Here is a 25,121-nt window from a genome sequence, read left to right as displayed (position 1 = left end):
AAGCAAAAATAGGCAAATGAACGAATATGTGGTTTGAAGAAGCAAGATACCAATATCTAACAAGACAGCCTTGCTTTCATATATTAAGAATATAAAAATAGCATTGATAACAGGAAAACCCAGACATCTCTCATTTGCCATATAAAGGTTCTACCTATATGTCAGAGGTAGCTAGATTACTTTCTAATTTAGTAGCAAGATTGCTTTCTAATTTTAATACTCAAAACAGGCATCCCATACTTTACAAAGAAAAGTGAGATATTAAAAAAAATCCTGAAATGTCACAAAATATTAGCAGAATATTTCCAAGGGATATGCAGTGGCAGATACGCAAACACAGAATACCTATGAATTAATATATTACAGGATATTTTACAAGATGCAGGAAGAAATAGAGATGGTAATTTCACACAAGCCTATGGCAGAAACTTTAACCTCCCTGGTCATTCTGTCTCTGATGTCCGGTGGCTGTTCTTAGACAACAGCGCTTTAAAAACAAACTTGAATAGGAAATTGCAGAACAAGAAATCACCCACAGACTGGATTATATTATGTATTGTCTAAACCAAGCCCATTACCTGGATTAGCTTTCATAACCGCCTATGTGCCTCCATGGGTTATAACTACTCTGTTTTTCCCTCTTCTACCTACCTTGTTTCTGCCTGCTGTTCTCCTTCTTTTTCTTCCTCCTTCCCTACCTTTTGTATTCTAATCACTGTTTTCTATTTAGAAGTTCTGCTTCCTTCAGTCCCTTCACAGCATCCTATGAAGTAATGCTTACCAAAGCTTATGCACTGTTGCTTTAGTTAGTCTATAAGGTGCACCTCTACCTTGCTTTCTGCCTTCATTAAAGAAAGAAATATAAGAATACTTCTGTGTGTTGCAGAGCATACCAGAAATACTAATAAAGAGGCCTGTATTCTGTCTTTTGCATACAGGAGAGGATTGGAACTTGGTAGACTGCCTATTTGCATTCAGAGTGTTGGAGAAATGTTATCTTGAGGGACATTTTTAGTAGTGGATCAAAAAATTCTCTAAAAAAACTCCTTCAGTGTGTATCTGGAGACATGTTACAAAACCTAAACCTAACCACTGCACTAAGACATAAAACAAAGATTTCCTTTTCTATTATTATTTTATGGTTTAATTATTAAACCACTAGTACAAAAGTTTGGAATCATGAAAGGAATTTGGGGAATATATGTGAAGCAACAATCAAAATGAAATGATTGGTATGCCAAGTGGTGATGGGAGACCTAACACTACCAGATTTTTAAAGATGCAGTAGGCTATAGAATCAGAATGGGGCAAATCCATCATCAACAGAAATAATACAGAAAAAGATAAAGCTTATCTCATTATTTAATTGCATGCTAGACCCATAATCAAAAATAAAAAATCTTAGTATTTTAATATCTGGACTAAATAAAGAAGTATTTACCAGTCACCATGTGGGGGAGAGACATGTCTTGGATTCGAACACTGGCCCAGGGCAGGTTTGATGGTTCAGCTCTGACTTTGCCCCTGGCCTTATGTGGTGGGGGAGCTGGTGCATGGCAGGGCAGGGCAGGGCAGGGGAGAGTGTATCAGGGAGACTGTGCAACATGCCCCCTTCCCCAGCTGCTTATCTTCAACTCTGGCTCCTGCTCCAGCCCCTGACTCAGCAGGGTCTGCAGCTACCACCAGTGCTTTCCCTTGACCAGGCCAGGTCTGTTGCCACTGATGCTGACTACCTCAGACCCAGAGCTGTCCAGAAGGTAAATGGCAGGGTAGTGCCATTGGGGTAGGGTTGTAAGGTTGTTTTAAAATTTGCCCTCCCAAATCAGCAGCAGGGCACAAGAGGCAACCTTCCAATAATTAGATTTGATGCATGGAAAATTATAACGTTTATATTTTTCTGCGTATAGAATCTAATTATTGGGGTGTCATCTTAAATTCAAAGTCATCTTGGGTTCAGGTGAATATGATACCTTTGGGGAAATCACTTTAAGTTGGAGGATTTTGTTTAGGGATGGACAATGCTTAAATAGATGAAGGTGTTATATGGTAAAAGGGAAAAGAATGTGCTATGAGTTTTATACAAATATGTGTGCTCCATCTGTGCAAAAACTGCATATTATTGCTCACAATGTCTGTATGAAATGCCAGGGAATTCTTGATCAAAATATTTTTTTGGAAATGTATGCCAATTTGTTCAACTTGAACAGGACATAGATGGCTATTGGGAGTTTGATCTGTTAAAAAGATTTAAGATTTATAAGAAAAACAAAACCCCATGGGATCCTAACTCTAAACTCATGCACTAGCTCCTAATGTAGATCATTGAAAAAATATTAATAAAACGTGTGGTAATGGAAGACTATGTATTTTGTGAGAACCATGTCAGAAAAAAAAATAAATCCTATAACAGTTGTTGTAATCACACAACAGAAGAACTGCAATAATTTGGACAGTTTTGATAAGGACTTGATAATCTTGTAGTTCAGCAATAGTCAAAAAGGGTATAATATATAAAGATAATAATTGAATTACATATTTCCTCTGCCTCTTCATTTCTGTATTTCCTCACTTCACAGACACATCTCCTTTCTGAAAAATGGTCAGCTTTCTGATAAGGGTTTTAAAAATATAAATGTCTACATATCCTTATATAAACTTATGGTTGTATTCACGCAGTTCAGAAACAAGAAGTGAAAGTAATGACGAGTTGACAGTTAATATAAGAAAACTGTTAAATATTCTCTTTTGTTAGGTATGTACACATATCAGTCCCTGACACTCTACTTGATAAGTCTTATTGTGAATAACTTTGACCTATTTTACTAATTGCAACTTAATTTATTAAAATTAATGTTATTAATTTTGATTTTTTTTTTTTACTGTTAATGCTCTTTATAGTTTCATTTTATTTTCAGTGTCTCAGTTCCTACCATTTGGTTTACAGACATAAGTCTTTGGCTAGGTTAGTAGTAGAAGTTCAAGTACCTATCCTGCACTTCCTTCTGCCTAACATGGCTGACTACCTCTTTCTACTCTTAGAAGTTGAAGTGGGCAATCTTCAAGGGAATAAAGGAAAATAAATAGTAGCCAAAGACTAGTGTTGATGTTGCCTTTGTAGTAGGATAAGAACCAAGATCTTATAATATTGAAACACTATAAAATGTTCCAATATTTTGTTTAAAATGTATTAAATCTTGCCATTCATGTAATTATTTGACAAGCTGGAAGCACTTGAAAGGTTAACTGAAATTTCTTCTTTCACCTCTTGCATTGAATAATCAATGGGCTGTTTGGTTTCTTTCCAGATAACCTTTTTCATGCTATTATCAGCAGTGTGTGTAATGCTGAACTTGGCTGGTTCCATTCTCTCTTGTCAGAATGCTCAGCTGGTAAACTCCCTGGAAGGCTGTCAGTTGGTGAGTAATGAAAAACAAATCTTTAAGTAAAGGGTATCAATTTTATTTTTCATTTGTGGCAATTATACAATTCTCATTTTCATTCCTGCCATTCTGTGTTTGTTGTGATTGCTGTTGCCTTAAGTGTAATAATGGGATAGATTTTGTTGAAAGAAAACTGATAGTTAAAATGTTACCATTTCCATAAGGTATTGTTTCCTCAAGATATAAGTTATGACATTAGAAACGTTTGCTTGGGCTACTGTGAAACAGTCCTGACGTAAACATAAGAAATAAAAACCCAGACTCAGACAACCATCAGCAAGCCTGCTTGACTACAAGTCTCCTGTGTACTTCAAGATTACTTACAGTGCACCTTCTAGAGCCAGTGTGTCTCACAGACTTGCTCATAATTATATTTCAGTATATGTGTAATAATATTTTATTTACGAACTTCACTTGGGCTATTTCAATTTTAGGAAAAAAGCTTTCATTGTAGATTCATGATCTGTAGAGCTGTCAGTGACTTAAGAAAGGCTAATTAAATTGAATTCATCAGTGCTGTATGATCTGACTTAAATGGATAGTGTGCATGAAGATATGTATATTTTAGGTCTGTGTATACTAACTTTTCAGGAATAAAGTATTCATAGATGCAACTGACAATAGCAAAAAGTTATGAAAAAATGTATAGAGTAAGATGAGTATCTGATATGAGATCTTGGCATTAACCTACCATATGTTGCCTCATCTTGTTTGTTCAGTTTGTATTATTTTTCTCCTGCCTCTTGTCTGTCTCTCACAGCAGTGTCTGCAGTGTAGTGTACTGTAGAGATACCTGCGTTAGATTTAGACTAGTTAGGTTGGGTCTCAGTACCAGTCTGGCTGCTGCAACATGGAATGTTGTCTCGTTGTATTGATTCCTCTTATTTACCTTGTTGCAGGGGACTACAAAGAGAGTCCTAACAAGTCCCTTGCAACTATGGGGTACATAGAAATTGAGAGGAGAAAAGGGCAAAAAAAGTACTTGCTTTTCAGAGGATCACTGAGAAAAATTGTGAAATGTGACTTTCCTAAAGAATAAATATAAATTATAAATGTTGGCTCCTAAGTCACGTGGTACAATTCAGTTTCTAATGTAAAATAACTCTTTGATATGTTTTCATTCATTAATCTGAAGTAAGTCTGACAAACTTGCTCCTGCACCTTTCAATGTGAACTTTTAAGGATTACTTTTAAAGTACAACTTGGCATATTTTTTTAAGTTGACTACGTAAAAAATGGAAGAGCACTTTTGTTAAAAACACATGATTTAAAAAGAATTGTAATGATTGTCTCAGTTTGAAAGAAAAATGTAATATATAGTTCAGTGACTAAATATTGAAGGAAAATCTAGCAATAGGGCATAAGTACCTGAGAGTTTCACATTTCTAGTCCTGTTCTATTAATAATTGCCCTTATTTTCAGTTGAAGTAGTTAGAAGACTAGTTAATGCTGAAAAGGACATAAGCTGTGGATCTGCATTCAAATAATCTGGGAGAATTCTCCCAGCTGTGCTCTCCTGGTAGAAAAAATGACCCAGAGCTGTGTGTACAAGCATTCAAATGCTGAGACCCTGAAGAGTGGAGAGTTCGCAGTGCTGATCCTGTGCAGCTGGGGTAGGGAAAGTGGAAGAGATCTGTGCATACATCTCAGCGTGCTTTGCAGGCTCCATTAGTCATCCTGGCAACAGATGGCAGCAGTTCATAAGACAGTCCTGATTGGCTAACCCAAGCTGCCCATGGTCAGCCTGTGTTTCTCTGCAGCATAATGTGGGGATTATGAAGGGGTCATGTTCTGTTCCCAGCTGGAGCAGCAAAGTCCAGCAAGCAATACAGTAGGTGTGTCTATACCAGATGCCAAATGCACAGTAGTCTAGTTTACTGCACAGTAAGCATGCACGTCTATACATGTGTGCACTTACTGCACCGTAAAACTTGTTAATCCCATGTAAATGCAGTTAGCAAATTTACATAGGATTAGTTACTGCTCAGTAACGAATATGTCGACACAACTTGGGAGCAAGTTTACTCCCAGGTCTGCCCTGCCACTAGGGGCCAGCTTCAGGCTAATCCCAGGGCTCGGGGCTGGGAGCCTCTCCTGGCCCAGGTCTGGGCTGTTCCTAAGTAGGATTCAAGGGTATCTGAAATGTGGGGGGAGAGGGGCACCACTGGTTGCCTTCATTATTTGCACATGCAGTTTACAAAATGCTGATCTAACAACCACAGCTGATTTCACTTCATTTGCAAATGGTTGCATTTGCAAGTTAGCAGTACCAGGCTGAGCAATTCTTGAATTCTGAAGTGAAATTTCTGAAATCTAAGTGTCCAAGCCTGCAAAGACTGAAGTACCTGCTTAACTTTAACACTACCCTCAAGGTGAGTATAAGGAAGTGAGAAAGTCTGTAGAATCAGGGAGTAAGGTATTATGTAAAATAATTTCCACAGTTTTAAGCTAATGTATTATGACCCAGAGGTCATTACTTTGGAAATGACAATGCCATTTAACAAGTGTCTTGGGGCTTGTATCTAGATATCTGCTGTACTGCTTGCTGTGTGGTAGTCTAGGTTCTCAGGTAATGGAATCTTGGCACATCTGTCGTACAGGTTAGCATCAAAACCCTAGGGAGAAAAGGACAGGACATGGAGGATAAAAAGGAAATTGAATAATTTATTTTCTTCTCACACAAGTTGGCTACTTTTGATTTTGTGCCTGATAAACATCTCTTGAGGTTGCAGTGGAATTTCCTTTATGGGACTCAAAGTAGTTGGACATTTGGTGGTTTCCTGGGAGAAATGTTCAACAATAAAAATAGTGTGTTTAAAAACACTTTAAATATTGATTTGGCTTTTAACCAACTAGAATTAAATCCATACATGCACATGATGGGTGAGGGGATTGGCAGTGTGATCCAGAGAATTTCATCTCTTAAGTGAATTCAAGTAAATAAACATTTTTTGAGATGTTGAGTGTTTTTGTGAAAGGAATTAGTGGTGTGTATGCTGTTCCAGGTAGAAAGGGATACATATAACAAAGCAATGTTGGCATAGCTTGTTGGCAAACAAGAACCCCCAAGTCCTGTCATAGTTTGTGATCCTCAGAATATGGCTTGTAGCCTAGTTCTGATTTGCCAGAAGGCTTCAGTTGGCCTTCCAGGAATAGCGACAGGGCAAGAAGAGAGAACTGAATCTGGATGGCTGCTGCAGCCAGAAACCCCATGCTGTCTGGCAAGGAGCAGCTGATTTACTTTGTAGCTTCCCAAGTATGTTAGGCTTGCCAAGATGTGCAGGTCACAGATACCAGAAGATGCAAGTTTTAATGATGGTTAAACCCATGTATTCCACTTACACTGAATTTAACAGATGTCAGCCCTTTTATGTGTTACCTCCTATAGCCAAGGGAGAACCAGCCTGAATTGTGAGCTGAGCTCCCAGTCAAAATGTACTCAGCTGTCCCTTGACTCCCACAGGGGTGCGCCACACCACTCCTGCCTCATCCTGCTGACCTGCTGCAGCCCCGCCAGCCCCAGAATGAGGACGTGCGGCACATCCAGCTCCATGGGCCATATGCCCAAGGCAATGCAGCTGAACACAATGCACTCTTTGCAGATGCCCAGCTCCTCCAGCCGTATGCCACCCACCCACCTGTGCATGTGCTTGACCCCTTCCTAGCCATGCACCCCATCCCAATTCCCATAAATAGCAGTGTATTGTTCACTTGTTCATCCCTTACACATGAGTACTATGTTATCTTTGCAGATAAGTACTATTTACCATTTTGTAGGTAAATGCTCTCTTTTCTGGTAATTAGTCCTGCTTTTCTGAATTGTTAATGATCTTGCACAACTTGCTACCTAAATATAACTTTTGAACTGTTACCTTTTATGGTTAGTTATAAGCTGTTTGTAAATGCTCTGGGGCCAAAGTCAATAGGAGCAAGATGTGCTGGTCTTTGAATAGCAAAAAGCTTGCATAATGATCTAATCATCTGTATGTACCATGATAGACCTGTGTACCCAAGAACACTGAATTATTTTTACAGAAGTGACATTAACACTTGGGCTCTGTCTCCAGTACATTTATTGATGCGTGGTTCACAACACTGCTTCATTTCTGGGCTTGGGCAAGCAGACAGGACATGCATCTTGGCAAGACTTCCAGGTAAGGGTCAGAGGCAGTGCAGATAAGCCCAGTAACAGGGAACCTTGCCCTGTTACTGGGAAAAGGCTTCCTGACAAAAGCTGAAAGTGCCTTTTAGAAGCAGGGTTTTTATGGTTCAAAGGAATAAAAGCTCAGAAAAAAAAGATACAGCTGGCAGAGCAGAGAAAACTACCACTAGGAAGAAGCTCCATGTGAGAGGCAGCAAAGGGAAAAGAGATGGGATACCTGTAATCATCATCAGCCCTGCCACAGGTGGACTGGACTAAGCGAAGACTGCAGCAAAAGGGAGGCAGTTGCCAGGACTGAAAGGACTAATGAGAAACCCCTGTGCTTGGGCTGAGCAGTAGGACTGGCTGGTGGGAAGCAGTGCAGTTTGCTACTATAAAAGCTTTGCACTCAGGCCAGAGGGGTCATTCTAGCTCTGTCTGGGAAAAGATGAAAATTTCCCAGGAGAACCATCACGGACAAGGATGAAAAAGCCTTTTCTGTGTGGTGAATTGGCACAGAGGGTAAGATTTGAGTTTGTATTCCTCCATCCCCCCCTCCCCCCCCAGGCTGTGTTTAAGACATAAACTACCAGAAGACTGAAAATGGCTGTGAGGGGAGGCTTGCAAGCCATGCTGCATGTGCCTTAAAGCTCCCTGCAAGTTTTAACTTTTTCAAGGCCAGAGGACCAGAGAGAGAAAAGTTGGCCAGCAAGAGCCCAAGGAAATGGCTGATACAGACTACGTGAAGCAATTTATCCCTTCAAGGTGTGTGAGGCATAAAAAGTCTGGTGATTAAAGGTAGCTTTAAGTTATTTTTATTGGTTTAAGCCTGAAAATTGAAAACTTGGGACATAATTAACTGTATTTATGTTTATAGTTGATGTCTTTAAGAAGGTAAGTACTTTGAAATTTCTTTCATTCTGTAATATAAACCATTTACTATAAATTATTATCGTTTCAGGTATAGTTCTTCATACCAAACCTAACCCTTAAAAATTAAGGAAATAGGTAACATTCACTATTATCATCAAAACACTCTGCATTACCTTGCTTGCGCAAGACTGCACCTTCTCTATTCCACAGCTGGTAACAGAATCATAGAAAATTAGGGTTAGAAGGGGGACCTCAGGAGCTCATCTAGTCCAACCCTCTGCTCAAAGCATGACCATCTCCAACTGCATCATCCCAGCCAAGGCTTTGTCTAGCCAGGTCTTAAAAACCTCCAAGGATGGAGAGTTCAACCCCTCTGGGTAACTTGTTCCAGTGTTCTACTACCCTCCCAGTGAGAGAATTCTTCCTGATACCTAAACTTCCTTGCCTGCAACTTCAGACCACCACTCCTTGTCCCATCATTTGCCACCACCACTGAGAACAGTCTAGCTCCATCCTCTTTTGAACCCCTCTTCAGGTAGCTGAAGGCTGCTATTCAGCACCACCTCTCAGTCCTTTCTTGTCTAAACTAAATAAGCCCAGCTCCCTCAGTCTCTTCTCATAAGTCCTGTGCCCCAGCCCCCTCACCTTTTTTGTTGCTGTGCACTGGACTCTCTCCAATTTGTTCACATCCTTTCTGTAGTGGGGGACCTAAAACTGAACACAGTACTCCAGATGTGGCCTCACCAGTACTGAATAGAGGGGAATAATCACTTCCCTTGACTTGCTGGCAGCACTCCTACCAATGCAGCCCAGTATGTCATTAACCTTCTTAGCAACAAGGGCACACTGTTGGCTCATATACATCTTATTATCCGTTGTAACCTCCAGATCCTTTTCTGCAGAGCTGCTGCCCAGCCAGTCAGTCTGCAGCCTGAACTGGTGCATAGGATTGCTCTGTCCTAAGTGCAAGACTTTGTACTAGCCCTTATTGAACCTCATGATATTCCTTTTGGCCCAGTCCTCCAATTTGTCTATGCCACTCTGAATCTTAGCCCTATCCTCCAGTGCATCTCCTACTTCCCCCAGCTTGGTGTCATCTGCAAACTTGCTGAGGGTGCACTCTATGCCATCTTCCAGGTCATTGATGAAAATATTGAACAAAACCAGCTTCAGGACTGAACCTGGGGCACTTCACTTGACACCAGCTGTCAACTAGACATCAAACCATTGATTACTACCCTCTGAGCCTGATGTTCCAGCCAGTTTCCTAAAATCAAGGTATACCACATCTACTGGTCTTCTTGCATCCCCAAGCAAGTTATCTCATCATTTCATAGTTTCATAGATGTTAGGGTCAGAAGGGTCGTATTAGATAATTGAGTCCGACCCCTCGCCCTGGGCAGGAATGAGTACTGGGGTCAGATGACTCCAGCCAGGTGTCTGTCCAGTCTCCTGTTAAACACCTCCAAGGAAGGAGATGGCACCACCTCCCTTGGAAGCTTATTCCATATTTTGGCAACCCTCACTGTAAAGAATTTTTTCCTGATGTCCAATCTAAATTTGCTGTCTTCAAGTTTGTGGCCATTATTTCTAGTTACCCCGCCAGGCACCCTGGTAAACATTGTATCCCCTATTTCTTGCTGCCCCCTGCAATGAGTTTGTAAGCAGCCCCGAGATCACCTCTCAGCCTCCTGTCACGGAGGCTGAAGAGGTTCAGGTCTCCCAATCAGTCCACATAGGGTTTTTTCTGTAGGCCTCTAACCATACGAGTCGCCCACCTCTGAACCCTCTCCAGACCATCCACATCCCTCCTGAAGTGCAGCACCCAAAACTGGATGCAGTTTCCAGCTGCAGCCTAACCAGTGCCACATAGAGGGGAAGTATCACCTCCCTAGACTTGTTTATGATGCACACCTGCTTATGCAAGGAATGGTGCGGTTAGCTTTATTTGTTACCTCATCACACTGGTGACTCGTGTTCATTTTGGAGTTGACTATGACTCCGAGATCTCTTTTCATAGTTGTGCTACTTAGAATGGTATCTCCCAAGCTGTAGGAGTGGTGATGATTCTTCCTCCACAGGTGCAACACATGACACTTATCCTTGTTAAATTGCATCCTATTCTGTTCGGCCCATTTCCCCAGCCTGTCCAAATCAGCCTTGATTTGCTCCCTGCTGTCTAGTTTGTGTACCTCCCCCCATAGTTTGGTGTCATCAGCAAACTTGGACAGGGTGCTTTCTTCTTCCTAGTCCAAGTTGCTAATTAAGATATTGAATAGTACCAGTCCCAGGACAGAGCCTTGAGGGACTCCACTGCCCGCATTTCTCCAGGTAGAAATCATAGAAGGCAATCAAGTGGGCCAGGCATGACTTGCCCTTCATGAATCCAGGCTGACTGTTCCTAATCACCTTCTTCTCCTCCAAGTGCTTAGAAATGGTTTCCCTGAGGATCTGCGCCATGATTTTTTCCAGGGACTGAGGTGAGCCTGAATGGTCTGTAGTACCCTGAATCCTCCTTTTTCTCTTTCTTGTATATGGGTACTATGTTTGCCCTTTTCCAATCATCTGAGACCTCTCCTGATTGCCATGAGTTTTCAAAGATGATGGCCAATGGCTCTGCAGTCTCATCAGCCAACTCCCTCAGCACCCTCAGGTGCATCCTGTCTGGCCCCATGGTTTTGTACAAGTCTGGCTTTTCTATATAGTCCCTAACCTGCTCTTTCACTACTGTTGGCTGCTCACCTCCTCCTCAAACTGTGCTGCTTGGTACAGTGGTCTGGGAGCTGACCTTACTCAAGAAGGCTGAAGTGAAAAAGGCATTGAGCACTTCAGTCTTTTCTCGATCCTCTGTCACAGGGTTGCCTCCTCCATTCAGCAAAGGACCTACAGTTTCCCTGCTCCTCCTCTTGCTACCAACATACTTGTAACCATCCTTCCTTTCCTCATGATCCTGAACTTGATCATCTCATGGTTAGTGCTGCCCAAGTTGCTATCTGCTATTATATTCCCCACCAATTCTTCCCTGTTTGTGAGCAATATGATCTCCTGTCTCAGTATATGTGTTATAGGAATGAAAAGTAGACTTTATGGTGTAACATTAACTCTGACCTTTCAGTGCTGCATTCATTAATCATCTTAAAATTATACAATTCTCATTAAACTAGAGCCTGATAGTCTCTGACTTGTACCAGTGTAAATATCATGTAAGCAACACAGTAATTAGGCACGCGATCTTAGCTTGTCCATGCATGATATACCAAATAGCAAATATAAATTTAATTACATTTATAACAACCTTAAACCAAATATTTACAATTATAACTGTAAAAGAATCAGATGTACATTCAGTGCTCTAGTTGCACTATTAAATTTATCCCTAAATTGGAGGGAGATTCTCGTAATCTCCCAGTAATTGAATGTGTGACTCTCCCACCCACTCAAAAGAATGAATAAAATTCCACTATATCTGGTGTGCCTCTGCTATATGGCTGACAGTTTAAAAGTTGGACAAGTTTGACCATAAAGTCAGATTTCTTTTGTTTTTTAACCAGTTCTAATAATCAGAATGGTCTTGAATGGGTTATCAGGTCATCTGACAGCTCCAGGTATAGCTGGATTACTACACCTTTGTCATTCTGGCATTTTTCTTAGACAGAGCATGCAGACTCAATTTTTGGCTTTTGTTGATAATCTCTGCTTGGAGATTGACAGAAGAAATTGTGCCTTATTGATCTTACTAGATTTTTCAGTAGCCTTTGATACAGTTAACCAATAAGTGCTGATAGAGTAGGGGTGGGCAAAATACAGCCTGCAGGCCAGATGTAGCCCACCAGTTGACTTTATCTAGCCCAAGGGCAGGTGGCACAGGTGGCAGCACCATGTGGCATCCTTGGGCAAGCCACACTCAGGCCCCCAACTCTGTTGGTGGGCAGCACAAGCGACTGCTCCATCTCTGGCCTTTTCTGGCACTGGAGGCACTGGGTGGAAGCATTCCTGCCTCCCCACCTGCCTGACACCATGCAATGGCCTGGGAGATGGTGTCTGCCCTGCCCAGAACCTGCAGGGCCAGACTCCGTCTCCCATGCTCTGTAGGGGATGCTGGGAAGAAGCATCCCTGCCTAGCACCATGCAGCATTAGCAGAAGCTGGAGCTGGAACTGCTGCCCATGCTGCCTGCCACCAGAGGCAATTGCCTGAGTGTGGCTCACCCAGGGCTTGCTGCATGGTGCTTGGTGGGCAGGCAGGGCTGCTTCTGCCCAGCATTCCCTGTGGTGCCTGGGAGATGCAGGCCCTGGGCAAGCCACACTTGGGCCCCAGCCTCTGCTGGCAGGTGGCACCCAGGGCCTGCTGGGCCAGATAGCATTTCCAAGGTGCTGCAGTGGATGATGGACAGAAGCAGCCCCACCTGCTTGGCACCACCTGGCAAGCCCTGGGTGAGTCGCACTTGGGTCTAAGTAATTTTGCTTCTGCCCAGCGGCAGCCAGAGCCTGAGCATGGCTTGTCCAGCCCCTGCCCATGGAAGATGGAGTCTGGCTGTGGGCCTCTGCCCCTTTCCATCCTACCCCACTATCAGGGCTTCTGGGAGCAATAGGATGGGGGCAGGGTGTACGGACATGCCAGGAGTCCTGTTGGTAGGGTGGGATGGTACAGCATGGAGGCCTGCAACCAGGCTTCATCCTCCCTACCCCCGAGTTGTGGGTGCTGGCTCTGGGCTGAAGGGTGGGGGAGGCAGGTGGGCCAGGGAGAGCATGCGTGTGTATCTGTGTTTGTGAAGCTCTTGGCAGCTCACCAAAAATCATTAAGTGGCCCTCCAGCCACAATAATTGCCCACCCATGTGATAGCATGTGTACATCATGTGGGTATTTGAAGGACTTCTCTAAATTGGCCCCATTCTTTCCAATCAGGGAGGTCCCAGAGGGTAGTGAAGAGTAAGTTCTCCTTGTTCCTTTGGGACTTTTTCTCTAGGCATCTGCAGGGGTTCTGTCATGCCACCAGTCCTATTCAACATGTATATGAACTGCTGAAATCCTGAGTGAGATATCATCAGAGGATGGCAACCACCTCTGTCACTCTGTTTCATCTGACCTGAGCCCTTCATTCTCTGTTCTTTTCCCGTGCCAGCCTGAAATTGGGAATTAGATACAAAGGTGAATCCAGCTAAGACAGCGGTGTGATGGTGAGCAGATCATTTGAGCTGGAGGTTATTGGAATGCCTGCCATTGATGAGATTTATTCTTCCCCTGTCACTAAGGGTTGCAGCCTTGAAATGCTCCTGGATCCTCTGCTGCACCTAGATCTGCACAGTAGCGTTAGTGGCTAGAAGTGCCTTTCATCCACTCCGTCTGGTGAGAAGGCTACAGCTGGTACAGGATGCATTTCCCCAGGAACACAATATTCCAGTGCTCCAAAGTCTGTCCTAGTTTACAGTTGCTTTCAAAGTGCAATACAAGATACTATTTTTGTCTTATAAAGACCTAAATAGTCTGGACACTATGGACTTAAATAACAGCTTTTCCACCTCATGCCCCATTGTGATCCCTAAGGTCAGCCAAGAGCAACCTCCTAGAATTAACAGCAGTGCATCAAGTTCACTTGGTGTAAACACTTAGCAGGTTGTTTCTGCTAATCACTCCTCAGCTTTGGAACACCCTCCCCTTGACACCTGCCAAAGCATGAACCTGGACATCTTCCACCAGTGTAATAAGACTTGCCTTGTCTGCAGCAATCCCTCCATTCACGGATGGTCTCTACTGCAGCTCCCGACTCAAGAATCCAGTCCTTGAGCTGCAGACCTGTCTGCAGAAGTTCCAGGTCTTTCTTCAGGGGGAGGGTAGGCCATAGACCAGGATTTCTCTCCTTTTCCTTTGTCCACTTTCTCTTCTGCCTTGAGGGCGAGACAATTTACCTCAAAGCAGGCAACTGCTTTGTTGAGGTTGAGGTTATGGCACCATTGAAGTTGGTAAGCAGCCAGCTCCTCCCAAGTCTTGATGTCAGCATCCATTTTCTTGAGGTAATTCTAATCATTGTCTTGTGATGTGATGTTTTGACCACAGAGAGAGTGATGCCACTGGAGGTAGTTATCCAGCCAGAAGCATGTAAGATAGAAAAGGTGCCCTAAACCTAGGCTAACTCCTTCCCCATATGGGGTGAGCAGAGGGGATCCTGAGTGTGACTGGTTAGTCACAGTAAAAGCTGCCAGATTGCACGCGTGTCTGAGCCCAGGTGCAAGGTGACTGTCAGGCTACCACCACCTGCGTGCAGGCTCGTGGCTGGAGACTACAGGATTCAGTAGTCCTGTCTCCATCACCACTCATACATCACCATGGGTTTTGGAGGTTGGTATAGGGAAGCATGTTGTTTTCTGTGGTAGAGGCCTGCATATGACTTTGTTTAATGCACTGGTGTGTGGAAACGGCAATCACATGATCTTGACAAAATGGAGATCTGAACCCAGTGGCAAGAGAGAACCCTAAATAACAGGAGACCTCCATCTTGCTTCAGCCTTTTTCTAGCTTTATAGTTGTTAATTTGGTCTGTGGAGAGGTAAGATTTTCCTATTTGGGTAGGCATTTAGCAAGCAAGAGTTTTTGTTTTCATTTTAATATTCTAAATTGCTTTTATGAGTTACTTTATTTCTTACTATAAGCTGCCATGGGCTCTTGTTATGAAGAGTGGCATATAAATCTAACCAATAAATAAGTTGTCTTATATTAACAAGGAAAATATAATGTCAGGGATGCTTCTTCCTGCTCTGAGCATTGATTTGAGGACTCTGAATATTGATTGAGGGTTAAACAGCTCAACAGTAGTTCTGGTGGTTCCTGCTGGTTCATCTTTCTTCTGTAGCTCTTTCTTTATGCAGTGGCCTTATTTCCTTGGCTCTGAATTACACCATGCACCTTATGCACATCTTAAATGTTGCAATATATTTATCATTCTTTAGTTTTGGTTTTCACATCATTTAACTTCCTTTCACAGAGCAGCAGATCAGGCAAAGAACACAGGGTGGGAAGCAAAAAATGGAGCAGCAGATCGAGCAGAAGAAAGAACAGCAGATCAGGGGGGAGGGGAGGGGACTGGAGAAGCCATGTAGGAAGGTGTGTGGCTTATTGTGGCATACCTGCCAGAAAGACTGGCTCCCACTGCTCTGTGGGATCAGACCCACCCGTAAGATCATAACAGGAGCCTCATAGCAACTGATCCTAATTTCCAAACAGCAGTAGCTCCCCCTTTTACAGCAGCTAAAAAGTATGTTTGTCCATACCCTAAATGTATGTAAGTTTTATACATTGAGTCAGAAATTGAATTAACAAGTATGTGAGCTTCACTTATTTCAGACGGATGATATTCAGCTAAGCCTCTTTGGTCCTACTGTATACTTTGCATGCCTGATTTTTTCTGTTTAATGTTGCTTGATACGTGCTGGGAGCATAGACCAGTAACAGGTCTGCATTTTTGAGACAATATTGCTTATGCTTTCAGGAGGTCACACAGCAAATCATGGGTCTTTGTGCAAGGGTTAACATTATGATTTATCCATCATTCATAATTGGTGCACATGAAACAGAAAACAGTAGTAAAGGGAACAACATCAAACTGAAGCAGGAGTGAAGGCTCCAAGAACCTTCAGAAACAAAATGGAGTTTGAATTAAATGATATATATATATATGCCCTATTGAAAATGAATTAAAGATAAGCCTGCTTTAAATTAAATGGGTCTAACTTCAAAGGTGTCAAAAATAAACTTATTTTTAAATGGTAAAAATAGTCTCAAAGAGAAAAGTGCTATTTATAATACCCTTCCTTTCAGGGAGGGTATTTGGTCTTATAATGAAGATGTAGCTTTCGATGCCGAATTTAAATTCATGTTTCCAGTGCTGTTTCTGAATCCTGATCCTGCTTGTATGAACTCCTTTGCACTCTCCATTCCCATTTAATCTACTGGGAATTGATGGTCTTGAACACCTCCCAGGATACTCCCTGCAGTTTAGATTTTTATAAGCATCTAGGTCACTAGTATGCAACCTATTAATTTAAATCTCTTACCTATATGATGTGAGGAGTCTTGTGCAGGTAAGAATCCTTGTTACCTTTTTTGTTGCCTTTTGGATCCGTGAGGTATATAGAAGTGAAACTAGTCCAACAGCAAATGAGTCATTTACTTCACATCTTGAACGTATACACAATAATTAGGTAGGCGGAGGGCTGTGTTAAGCTTCACTAATAACTAATGAGACCAACCTACATTTTCTCATGCTTTAAAAATATCTTAATTTTTATGTGCTCAAGGCTTAAGTGCTGTTTTATTCCCTCTAACATGAGTTTTTGTTCAAGATTAATAAAGTTGCACCTAGGGTCAATGGTCCACATGAGGTTAACTTTCTCAAGACCTGTAAAACTTTAAAAAATCAATCACCCTCATCAACATTAACTTTTCTCATCCAGGCTATGGATACTTTAAGCATCACTTCATTCATTCATGTGAAGTGTGATATATATTTTTTTCTTTTTTGGTTTAAAAATTAACCACAGAAATGTCTGTCATTCATAATTGGTATATATGAAAAATGTTCAAATTACACCTTTCTTATTTCAAACTGAATATCATAAAAACTAAAAATACAAGTTTTTAGCTCAGCCTATTCTGAGTTTTAAAAAGGAAGAATTGCAGATTTCTTTGAAACTAAAACCCACTTTCCTACCCCAGATTTTTAGTTTGGTATCCTTTCTTCTAATAGGTCTATTTCTAAAATAATTGACTTTTTAATTTTTTTAGCCGTTTTTCCTGGTTAAATAACTTAATGTTTAGGAGGAAGTTTTCTATTTGGTAATGGCATTAAATGTTATAACATCAGATATCCAGATGAAAATCCAATATATTTAGCCTGGGAGAAAAGTCTAGCAGTAGTACTAAAGCACTTTGCTTAATCTGAGCTCCTCGCTTAGGACCCAACATAAGGTGCTTAGCAGTTGGAGTGGAAAGAAATGTTATACATCTCTCTGACTAGGACAACACTAACATAAAAAAGTTGTAGAGGAAGATACTTCCTCCATTTCTTAGAAAAGAACAGAAAGGATTAAAAAAAAAGAAGGAATGATGTAGGCTGTGCTAAGGACTTTATAGATTTTCATAGATTTCATAGATATTAGGGCTGCAAAAGACCTCAAAGATCATCAGGGAAATGAAGTCAGCTAGAGTCAAAGGATAAGCATCCAAGCATTTCTTGAATGAGTCCAGAGTAGGTGCCTGCACCACTTCTGGAGGGAGTCTATTCCAGGTCTTGGGGGCTTGGACAGTAAAGACATTTTTTCTTATGTCCAGCCTAAAATGGTCTTGGAGGAGGTTATGACCATTGTTCTTTGTTTTTCCTTGGGACGCTCTGGTGAATAGATGTTCTCCCAGGTCCTGATGTACACCCCTTATGTACTTCTAAGCAGCCACCAGGTCCCTCCTGAGCCTGCGCTTTTCCAGGCTGAAGAGTCCCATGGCTCTCAGCCTCTCTTCATAAGACCTATTCTCTTGCTCTCTGATCATATGCATGGCTCTCCTCTGGACTCTCTCAAGCTTCTCGATATCCTCTTGAATTGTGGAGCCCAGAATTGGATACAGTACTCCAGCTGCAGCCTCATCAAGGCCGAGTACAGTGGGAGGATGACATCCTGAGATTTACTTGAGAAGCATCTATGGATACATGAAGTCATGGAAGTCATATGTACCATCTAAGCCTCTTGGCACAAACAGGAAGTGACAAGAAAGTCATTCATTTTAAATAGTAATCTTTCTGCAGCTACTTGGAATAACTATTAAAGCTCAGAAAATTTTAAAGCTTCCATTTACCTGATCTTTAGTGGTCAGCTTCTCTGTAGGACATGGTGGCTTTGAACATGTATCAGGAACATTTTAGGAAATGGAAAATGATTGATGAGGAGGGTTTTAGTACACAATGTGTCTAAGAATACCCTTTGTGAAACTAGTTATTTTCAAATTCAGAGATTAAATTTATTTAAAATGCCACTCCATGTCTAGATGTTCCCTCCACTGATTTCATATAGACTGGCAAGAGATCAAGGTAAACGGGATTCTTCTGGTTTCATAGGCAACTAAGTCATATCCCTCACATATCAAGTTCCACCTTTAAAAAGCAGGAACAGAACACACTCATTACTACCAGGGGCAATGCACCCCCTGAGTGCCAGTGAACCCCCAGCCAGGCCATGCTCTCTGTTTAGCCGGCAGGCAAGGGGGCAGGTGGAAGCACCAGTATGCCCCCTGCAAGCACCAGCTGGGGAGCGGGGCTGCCTGCAAAAGTGGTCACACTGCTTCCAGGAGTGGCCATTGGACTTCTGGGAGCAGAGCAGCTGCTTTTACTGTGAGAGACGTCAGCCACAGGAGGGCATGTGCCCTCCCCAACCACTGGCTGGTGGGTGGGGGGAGGGCACATGCCCGCCCTGACTCATGAGGCACCGGACACCCATGATTACTACTCCTAGGGAAGACCATTCCAAAACCTCATTGCTTTGCTGGTTAGAAATTTTATTCTGGTTTCTAGCCCAAAGTTATTTGTAGTTTACACCCACCAAGCCAATGATTGACAGGGAGAGAGGAGACCAGCCTGTCTGCTCCTCCTCATCATCCCCCAGCTTGTGGACCACTCACTAAGGTTGGTCAGTTTCACTTCTGGAGTGGTATTACTTAGAGGAGCATCACTGTTACTATCAGAAAGCCAGGACTGAACATTTGTGTACTTTATATCCTTTTTCTGGCTCATCTGACAATTGGTAGTAAAGAGCAGAGCTGTTCAGGACACCATGACTGGGAAAGTAATTTCTTGTGATGTGCTTTCTTCTCTTTACCACTGACTGCAACATACCCAAGGATGCTGGTCTTTGGGAACACCTTCATACCATATATCAGCACTGCTGAGCCAGGGAGCTGAACAACATCCAAAGGTATTGTATATTCTAGGGGCATGGGATAACAAACAGTAGAACCAACCTTTAGAATAAGCTGTGCCACCTTCATGGAGATCTGCACTGAGCTAGCCCCTGTGCTGAAGGAGCATACTACCAGCATGAGGGCACTTCTCACTGTGGAGAAGTGCATTTGGTGACAGCCCCTGACAGATTCTGGTCTGTGGCCAACCCCTTTGATGTGGGCAAGGCCACAGAGGGATCAGTCATGTGGGAGATGTGCCAGGCCATCTACACTTTATTCCTCCAGCTCATCAATCTATAGGAAACATCACTAGGATTGCCCTAATGGGCTTTTGTGCACCTATATACCATCCTGTGTCTTGCCCACCACAGCCTGAGGTATATTAACTACAAGTGCTACTATTTCATCATGCAGCAGGGCATTATGCAGGGGGTGAGCCTGGATACCAGTGAGCACTAACTGCCTTGGATGCTTATCTTGACCTTTGGCCTTACAATATCTGTAAGACTATATATGGAATTGGGACAGAAAGATTAAATGGATGACTGAGATAGAGCCAAGGCTCATGCACATCCTCAGTTGACCTTGCTGGTCCCAAACTCAAAAGGAGAAGTATTTGTAGGAGAAAAGGTAAAGAAATGGAAAGGAACAAATTTTCTGTCTTGGCACTTCTGGATTCAGCCACCATAGGCCTCCCCATTATATTATCCTTTATTATTACTGCTTGAGACAATGTTACAAAAATGTGACAGTAAGCTGTTTGGTCCTCTGAAGAATGTTGGTGACTGGCAATGAAAAAATAATAATAATAATAAAGCAAATCCATGCAATTTGAAGAGTGACATTTTTCAGTTTTTACATGTACCCTTCCTGTACATGGATTTATACACTCCAGCCCTGGAGACAAAATATTGTTTCTATTATTGTCTCCAGGGCAATCATAAAAGACAGAAAGATTAATACACATTGGCGACACATAGGGCGTGTAGATGGGTGCACATATACCCTCTGAGCATGGTGGTGCACCCCCTGCAAAAAGGCTCCACTGACACCACCTGCGACATCTGTGGTTTGTCCCTGATCATTGTTGGCTGCTGCTGGTGATGTCTGCAGGTGCTCGCCGGCCACTGGTTGGCGTTTGCCACACCCCCTTCCCCCTTGGCTGCAGACAGGGCCGAGGTCGCCTGCAGGAGCACACCACTTGCCACTGCCACACTCCCACCACCGTTGCCTGTGGGAGCTCACTGTGCCCCCCCAGGGGCATGAGGCATTTATGGTATAACTGATCCCTTTAAAAATAACCCATACCCTACAAAATATGTGAATAGTCCAATGGTAGGCATTAACCCTTACATTTAATACTTGCTGGTAAACTTAGAAAACATTTTAAGTTTTTTGTTAAGGTTGAGCACTAAAGGAAGGTGGTCACTTTCTAAGTAAAATGGTATCTCAGAATCAGGTATATCCCCCCACATAGAGGGTTCAGTCAACATATAATCAATGGTACTTGATGCTCTAATGAAGATGTAGGTTGAAATTGTTGATGTAATGCTAGGGTATGATCCATTAATTGATCTTAAATTCAGGATTAACAGTAACTTCTGTAATCTTAGACTTGCATTATTAATCCCTATGTCATTGAATGATGGAACATCAATTCCCCAAATCTCATTAAGTAGCAAATAATCCTCATCTTCCCATTTCACGCTTCCTACTCTAGCATTAAAATCTCCTACTAATATCAGTTTGTCCATAGGATATTCTAATTTTATAGATTCTAAATGCTAAATGAGCAAATCCCATTTATTACTAGCTTGTTCTCTTTTCAAAGCCAGGGACCTGTGTGTGTGTATGTATGTATATATTTGCAATAATCCAAGAACCTATTCTGAGAATAGTAAATCTAATTAGTAGACAGATATCAAGGCAAGTGCCTAGTTGTCTTCCAATCCATCCTGGATTATTTGCCAGCATTGTCAAAAGATCTAGCCTGGACCCGTCCCCACTTTTTGCCTGCTTTGCCAGGGAGACTAAAGCATGAATACCCCCTTTAGGAAGAAAGGTTCCTTACACCAAGTTTCTTGCAATGCTATAACATCATGACTGGTTAAAAAGGCCTGGAAGTCAGTTTCACCTAGTTTGATTAATAATCCTGCCACGTTCCAAGAGATGATTGAAAATGGTCCAAGGCTATTTTGGTGGAATTTTCTGAGTCAGGATGACTTTACATCCTCAACTTCCATCTCAAGTGAGGCAAGAAAAAACAGCACCATTGCGGTCTAATGGAATTGACCTATGTGTAACATCTTGCTTACTAATTACTGTTGTTATAGAAATTGCCAGGGGTGGAGGGCTTTCTTGCTCCCCTTTGTTATTTATGGTGTATGAGAGTCTACTGTTGGATCGATTACCGTCTGAAGTGTCCATCAAATTGATTTCTCTACTAGCCTGTGTAATAATTAAGCTATCCTTGACCTTTTGTTCTTTATCCATCTCCCTATCTTTGCTACAGACTTGGGATGTCTTTTTTTTTGTGGGCTGAGCTAGATTACTAGCTCCCAACTCATGTGGGTCCAGATACCTATATTCCTGCCAGCAACTGCTCCTTTCCCTATGCACAGTCTTTCAGGAGGGGTTGAGGTCTATGAATGCTCAGCTTTGGGAGCCATCTATAGTTTATAAATTGTCCCTGATTGTTTCACATCCTGATTTATTATATTCCCTTCTAATTCCAATGGGAATGCCACAACCCCTTCTTTCCCTCTCAAATTCAAGTGAAGTGAATTTGAACAGGACAAGGGAATATCTTGAGTTATTCAAGGTAGCTTGCCAGAGCAGGATCAAGTCCTCATTCTCAGCAAATCCCTTACTCAGACCTCCCATTTCCATTCCTGGGGAAGTGTTTACTTTCTCCAAGATGGTAGTAAATTTTCTGCCGCCAGATAATAGGGAAACATTATCCCTTCTATTAAGCCCCTGGAAATTAATTGGGTCATCAATGTTACTCTCACAAGGGATAATTACAAGGGTCCTCTTAATAACTAGCTCTTCAGGTTGTATAAGAGGGGCTTGTACCACAAAAAGATCTAGTTTTCCCCTAATCTCCTTCCTATCTTGTGAATCAGTTTAAAAGGGCCTGCCAAACAGCAAAAAAAGCCCAGTTAGGCTCCGCAGCAGCGAGAGACGCGCAAGTGAAAGCCCGCCACGCCCTCGAAGCCCCCCAGACACCTCAGAGACCCCTGCCAACCCCCAGCACAGCCGGAGGCAAGCGGGGCTCATGGTGGGAAGGGGTTAACCCCTCTCTGAATGGGAGGAGGCAGTTGCATGGAGCCGGGCCGGGTCAAGCCCCCTCCCAGGCCCCTACTTGGCCCAGCCCCCTAGGGAGCAACGTGACCGGAGCCACGTGAACAGGCTGCGCAAACAGCTGCGCTTGTCTGCCAGCACATGAGTTAGCACAGATTTCACGCAGGAGGGGGCATGGGAGGGCCCCAGACCCTGCCTGCAAACCCACCAGGGTAGTCAGTCCCAGGCGTAGCCAGCCTACCACAGGCATGACACGGATGGGCATGCGCCGCACCCTGAGGGTCCTATCGGGCTCTGCAGCCCCTCATATCGGGCACCTCAGAGGCTGCCATGCAGACGGAGCCCCTGGCTCTTGGCTGCAGGGGCTGCCTATCCCTTTTTCAGGCTCTGGGGCCCGGGAGCATGGCCACCTCCCCGTGTGGGGTCTGCTCCCTTTTGGAGTCTCTGGCATGCCAGCTGGAGAAGCTCTAGGGCACAGTCCAGAGACTACGTGCCATCAGGGACTCCTACTGCCAGGCCCTTCTCCTCCGGGATCCAGAGGGTAAACCACCGTCTCCCTCCAGGACAAAGGAGGACTCCAGGACCTCCCGCTCTGTCAACTCTGTCCAGTCAGGGGCATGGACCAAGGTGGTCAAGGTCCCTAAAGCCTGCCGCACCAAGGCCCCTGCCCCACCGGAGCTTAGCAACAGGTATGCACCTGTTGCTGCTCCAGCAGAGCCTCCTGAGTTGCTAGCTCCCACAGGCAACACAGGCTGAACTGCAGCTACCACCCCCACTCTCCCCAAGACGAAACATAAGGTGTTTGTAGTGGGAGACTCCATCCTGAGGGGGACTGAGGGGGCAATCTGCTGCTCCGACCCCTTAGCTCAGGAAATCTGCTGCTTCCTGTGGGCCTGCATCCGGGACATTGCGGAGAATATCCCAAAGCTCCTCCAGCTCACAGACCACTATCCTATACTCCTTATTCATGTGGGCACCAATGACATGGCTTGGAGCACTCCCAGCTGGGTCATGAGGCACTACAGGGATCTGGGAGCAGGGCTAAAGGGTCTGGGATCACAGGTGGTGTTCTCGTTGATCCTCCCAGTCTCAGGCTATAGGCTGAGGGGGGAGAGGAGGATCCACATAGTCAACCAAAGACTGCAGCGCTGGTGTCATTGGGAAGGCTTTGGCTTCCATGATCACAGCCTGCTCTTTGGCAAGAAAGGCAGCGAGCTGCTGGTAAGAGATGGCCTCCACTTCTCTCAGCTGGGGAGGAGGCTCTTCTCAGCCAGACTGGCTGATCTGCTCCACCGGGCTTTAAACTAAGCCCGCTGGGGGATGGGGGGATTACCACCACTGCTGGCCCATGGGTATAGATGGCTATACCCTGTACAGGAGGGATCATGTAGATAAAAGGGGCGGGGGTGTAGCTCTCTATGTTAAGGAAAGCTACGTGTCCCTGCAAGCTGATGTTGGTGACCAGGGTGGACAACTAGAAACCCTCTGGGTTAAAATCCATGGGGAACATGGCTCAGGGGACACAACGGTGACAGTCTGCTACAGACCTCCCACCCAAAGTCCTGAGCTTGACCAGGAGTTTGCCCGGGAGCTGGCTGAGGCCGCATGCTCCAGGACCATGGTTGTCATGGGTGACTTCAATTACCTGGACATCTCGTGGGAGGGATCACTCAGCAAAATCCGAGTGGTCACAAAGCTTCCTCTTATGTGTGGATGACCTCTACCTGACTCAAGAAGTCTGTGGACCAATGAGAGGCAAAGCACTGCTCGACCTGGTACTGGCTACAGGGGATGACCTAATCAGCAACCTAGTGATAGATGGGAAGCTGGGTGACAGCAACCATGAGCTGATCACCTTCACCATCCACTGTAAAGCTGTCAAGTCAGTCAGCAACACAGAAGTCCTTGACTTCAGAAAAGCCCACTTTGACAAGCTCAGGAGGCTTGTTGGTCAGGCCCTCAGGGACCATGACCCCAGGGAGAGGGGAGTTCAAGAAGGGTGGTTGTTCCTCAAGGGAGTGATCCTCAATGCACAAGCTAAGTCTATTCCATCTTGAAGGAAAGGCAGCAGGAGGGCGCAGCAGCCCCCCTGGCTCTCCAGGGACCTAGCAGACCTCCTGAGACTAAAAAAAAAAGCCTACAAAGGATGGAGGATGGGATTAATCTCCAAGGAGGATTATTCTGCACTGGTCTGGTCCTGCAGGGAGTATACCAGAAAAGCCAAAGCTGCAACTGAACTCCAACTAGCTTCAAGGATCAAGGACAATAAAAAGTCCTTTTTCAGATATGTGGGGAGCTGGAGGAAAAGCAAGGGCGACATTGGACCCCTGCTGAACCAGATGGGGCAACTGACAACTGACGCCCAGGAAAAGCCAACCTACTAAATGGGTACTTTGCGTCAGTCTTTCATCAGTCCCATGGGACACC

The 25,121-nt window shown here is 43.7% G+C and overlaps 1 protein-coding gene across 2 annotated transcripts in view; it reads left to right on the top strand.

The window, feature by feature from the left end:
• FAM189A1 (family with sequence similarity 189 member A1) overlaps window positions 1-25,121 on the top strand; it is a 431,966-nt gene that overhangs the window by 276,216 nt on the left and 130,629 nt on the right. For both annotated transcript variants that reach the window (XM_019533445.1, XM_019533446.1), the window contains one exon: window positions 3,306-3,416. In XM_019533445.1, coding sequence (XP_019388990.1) covers window positions 3,306-3,416 — 111 coding nt within the window. The remainder of the gene's footprint in view (window positions 1-3,305; window positions 3,417-25,121) is intronic.

The sequence above is a fragment of the Crocodylus porosus genome, unplaced genomic scaffold, assembly GCF_001723895.1.
Source record: "Crocodylus porosus isolate Cpor-Errol unplaced genomic scaffold, CroPor_comp1, whole genome shotgun sequence".
NCBI lineage: Eukaryota > Metazoa > Chordata > Crocodylia > Crocodylidae > Crocodylus > Crocodylus porosus.
This window is presented reverse-complemented; position numbering and strand designations above follow the sequence as displayed.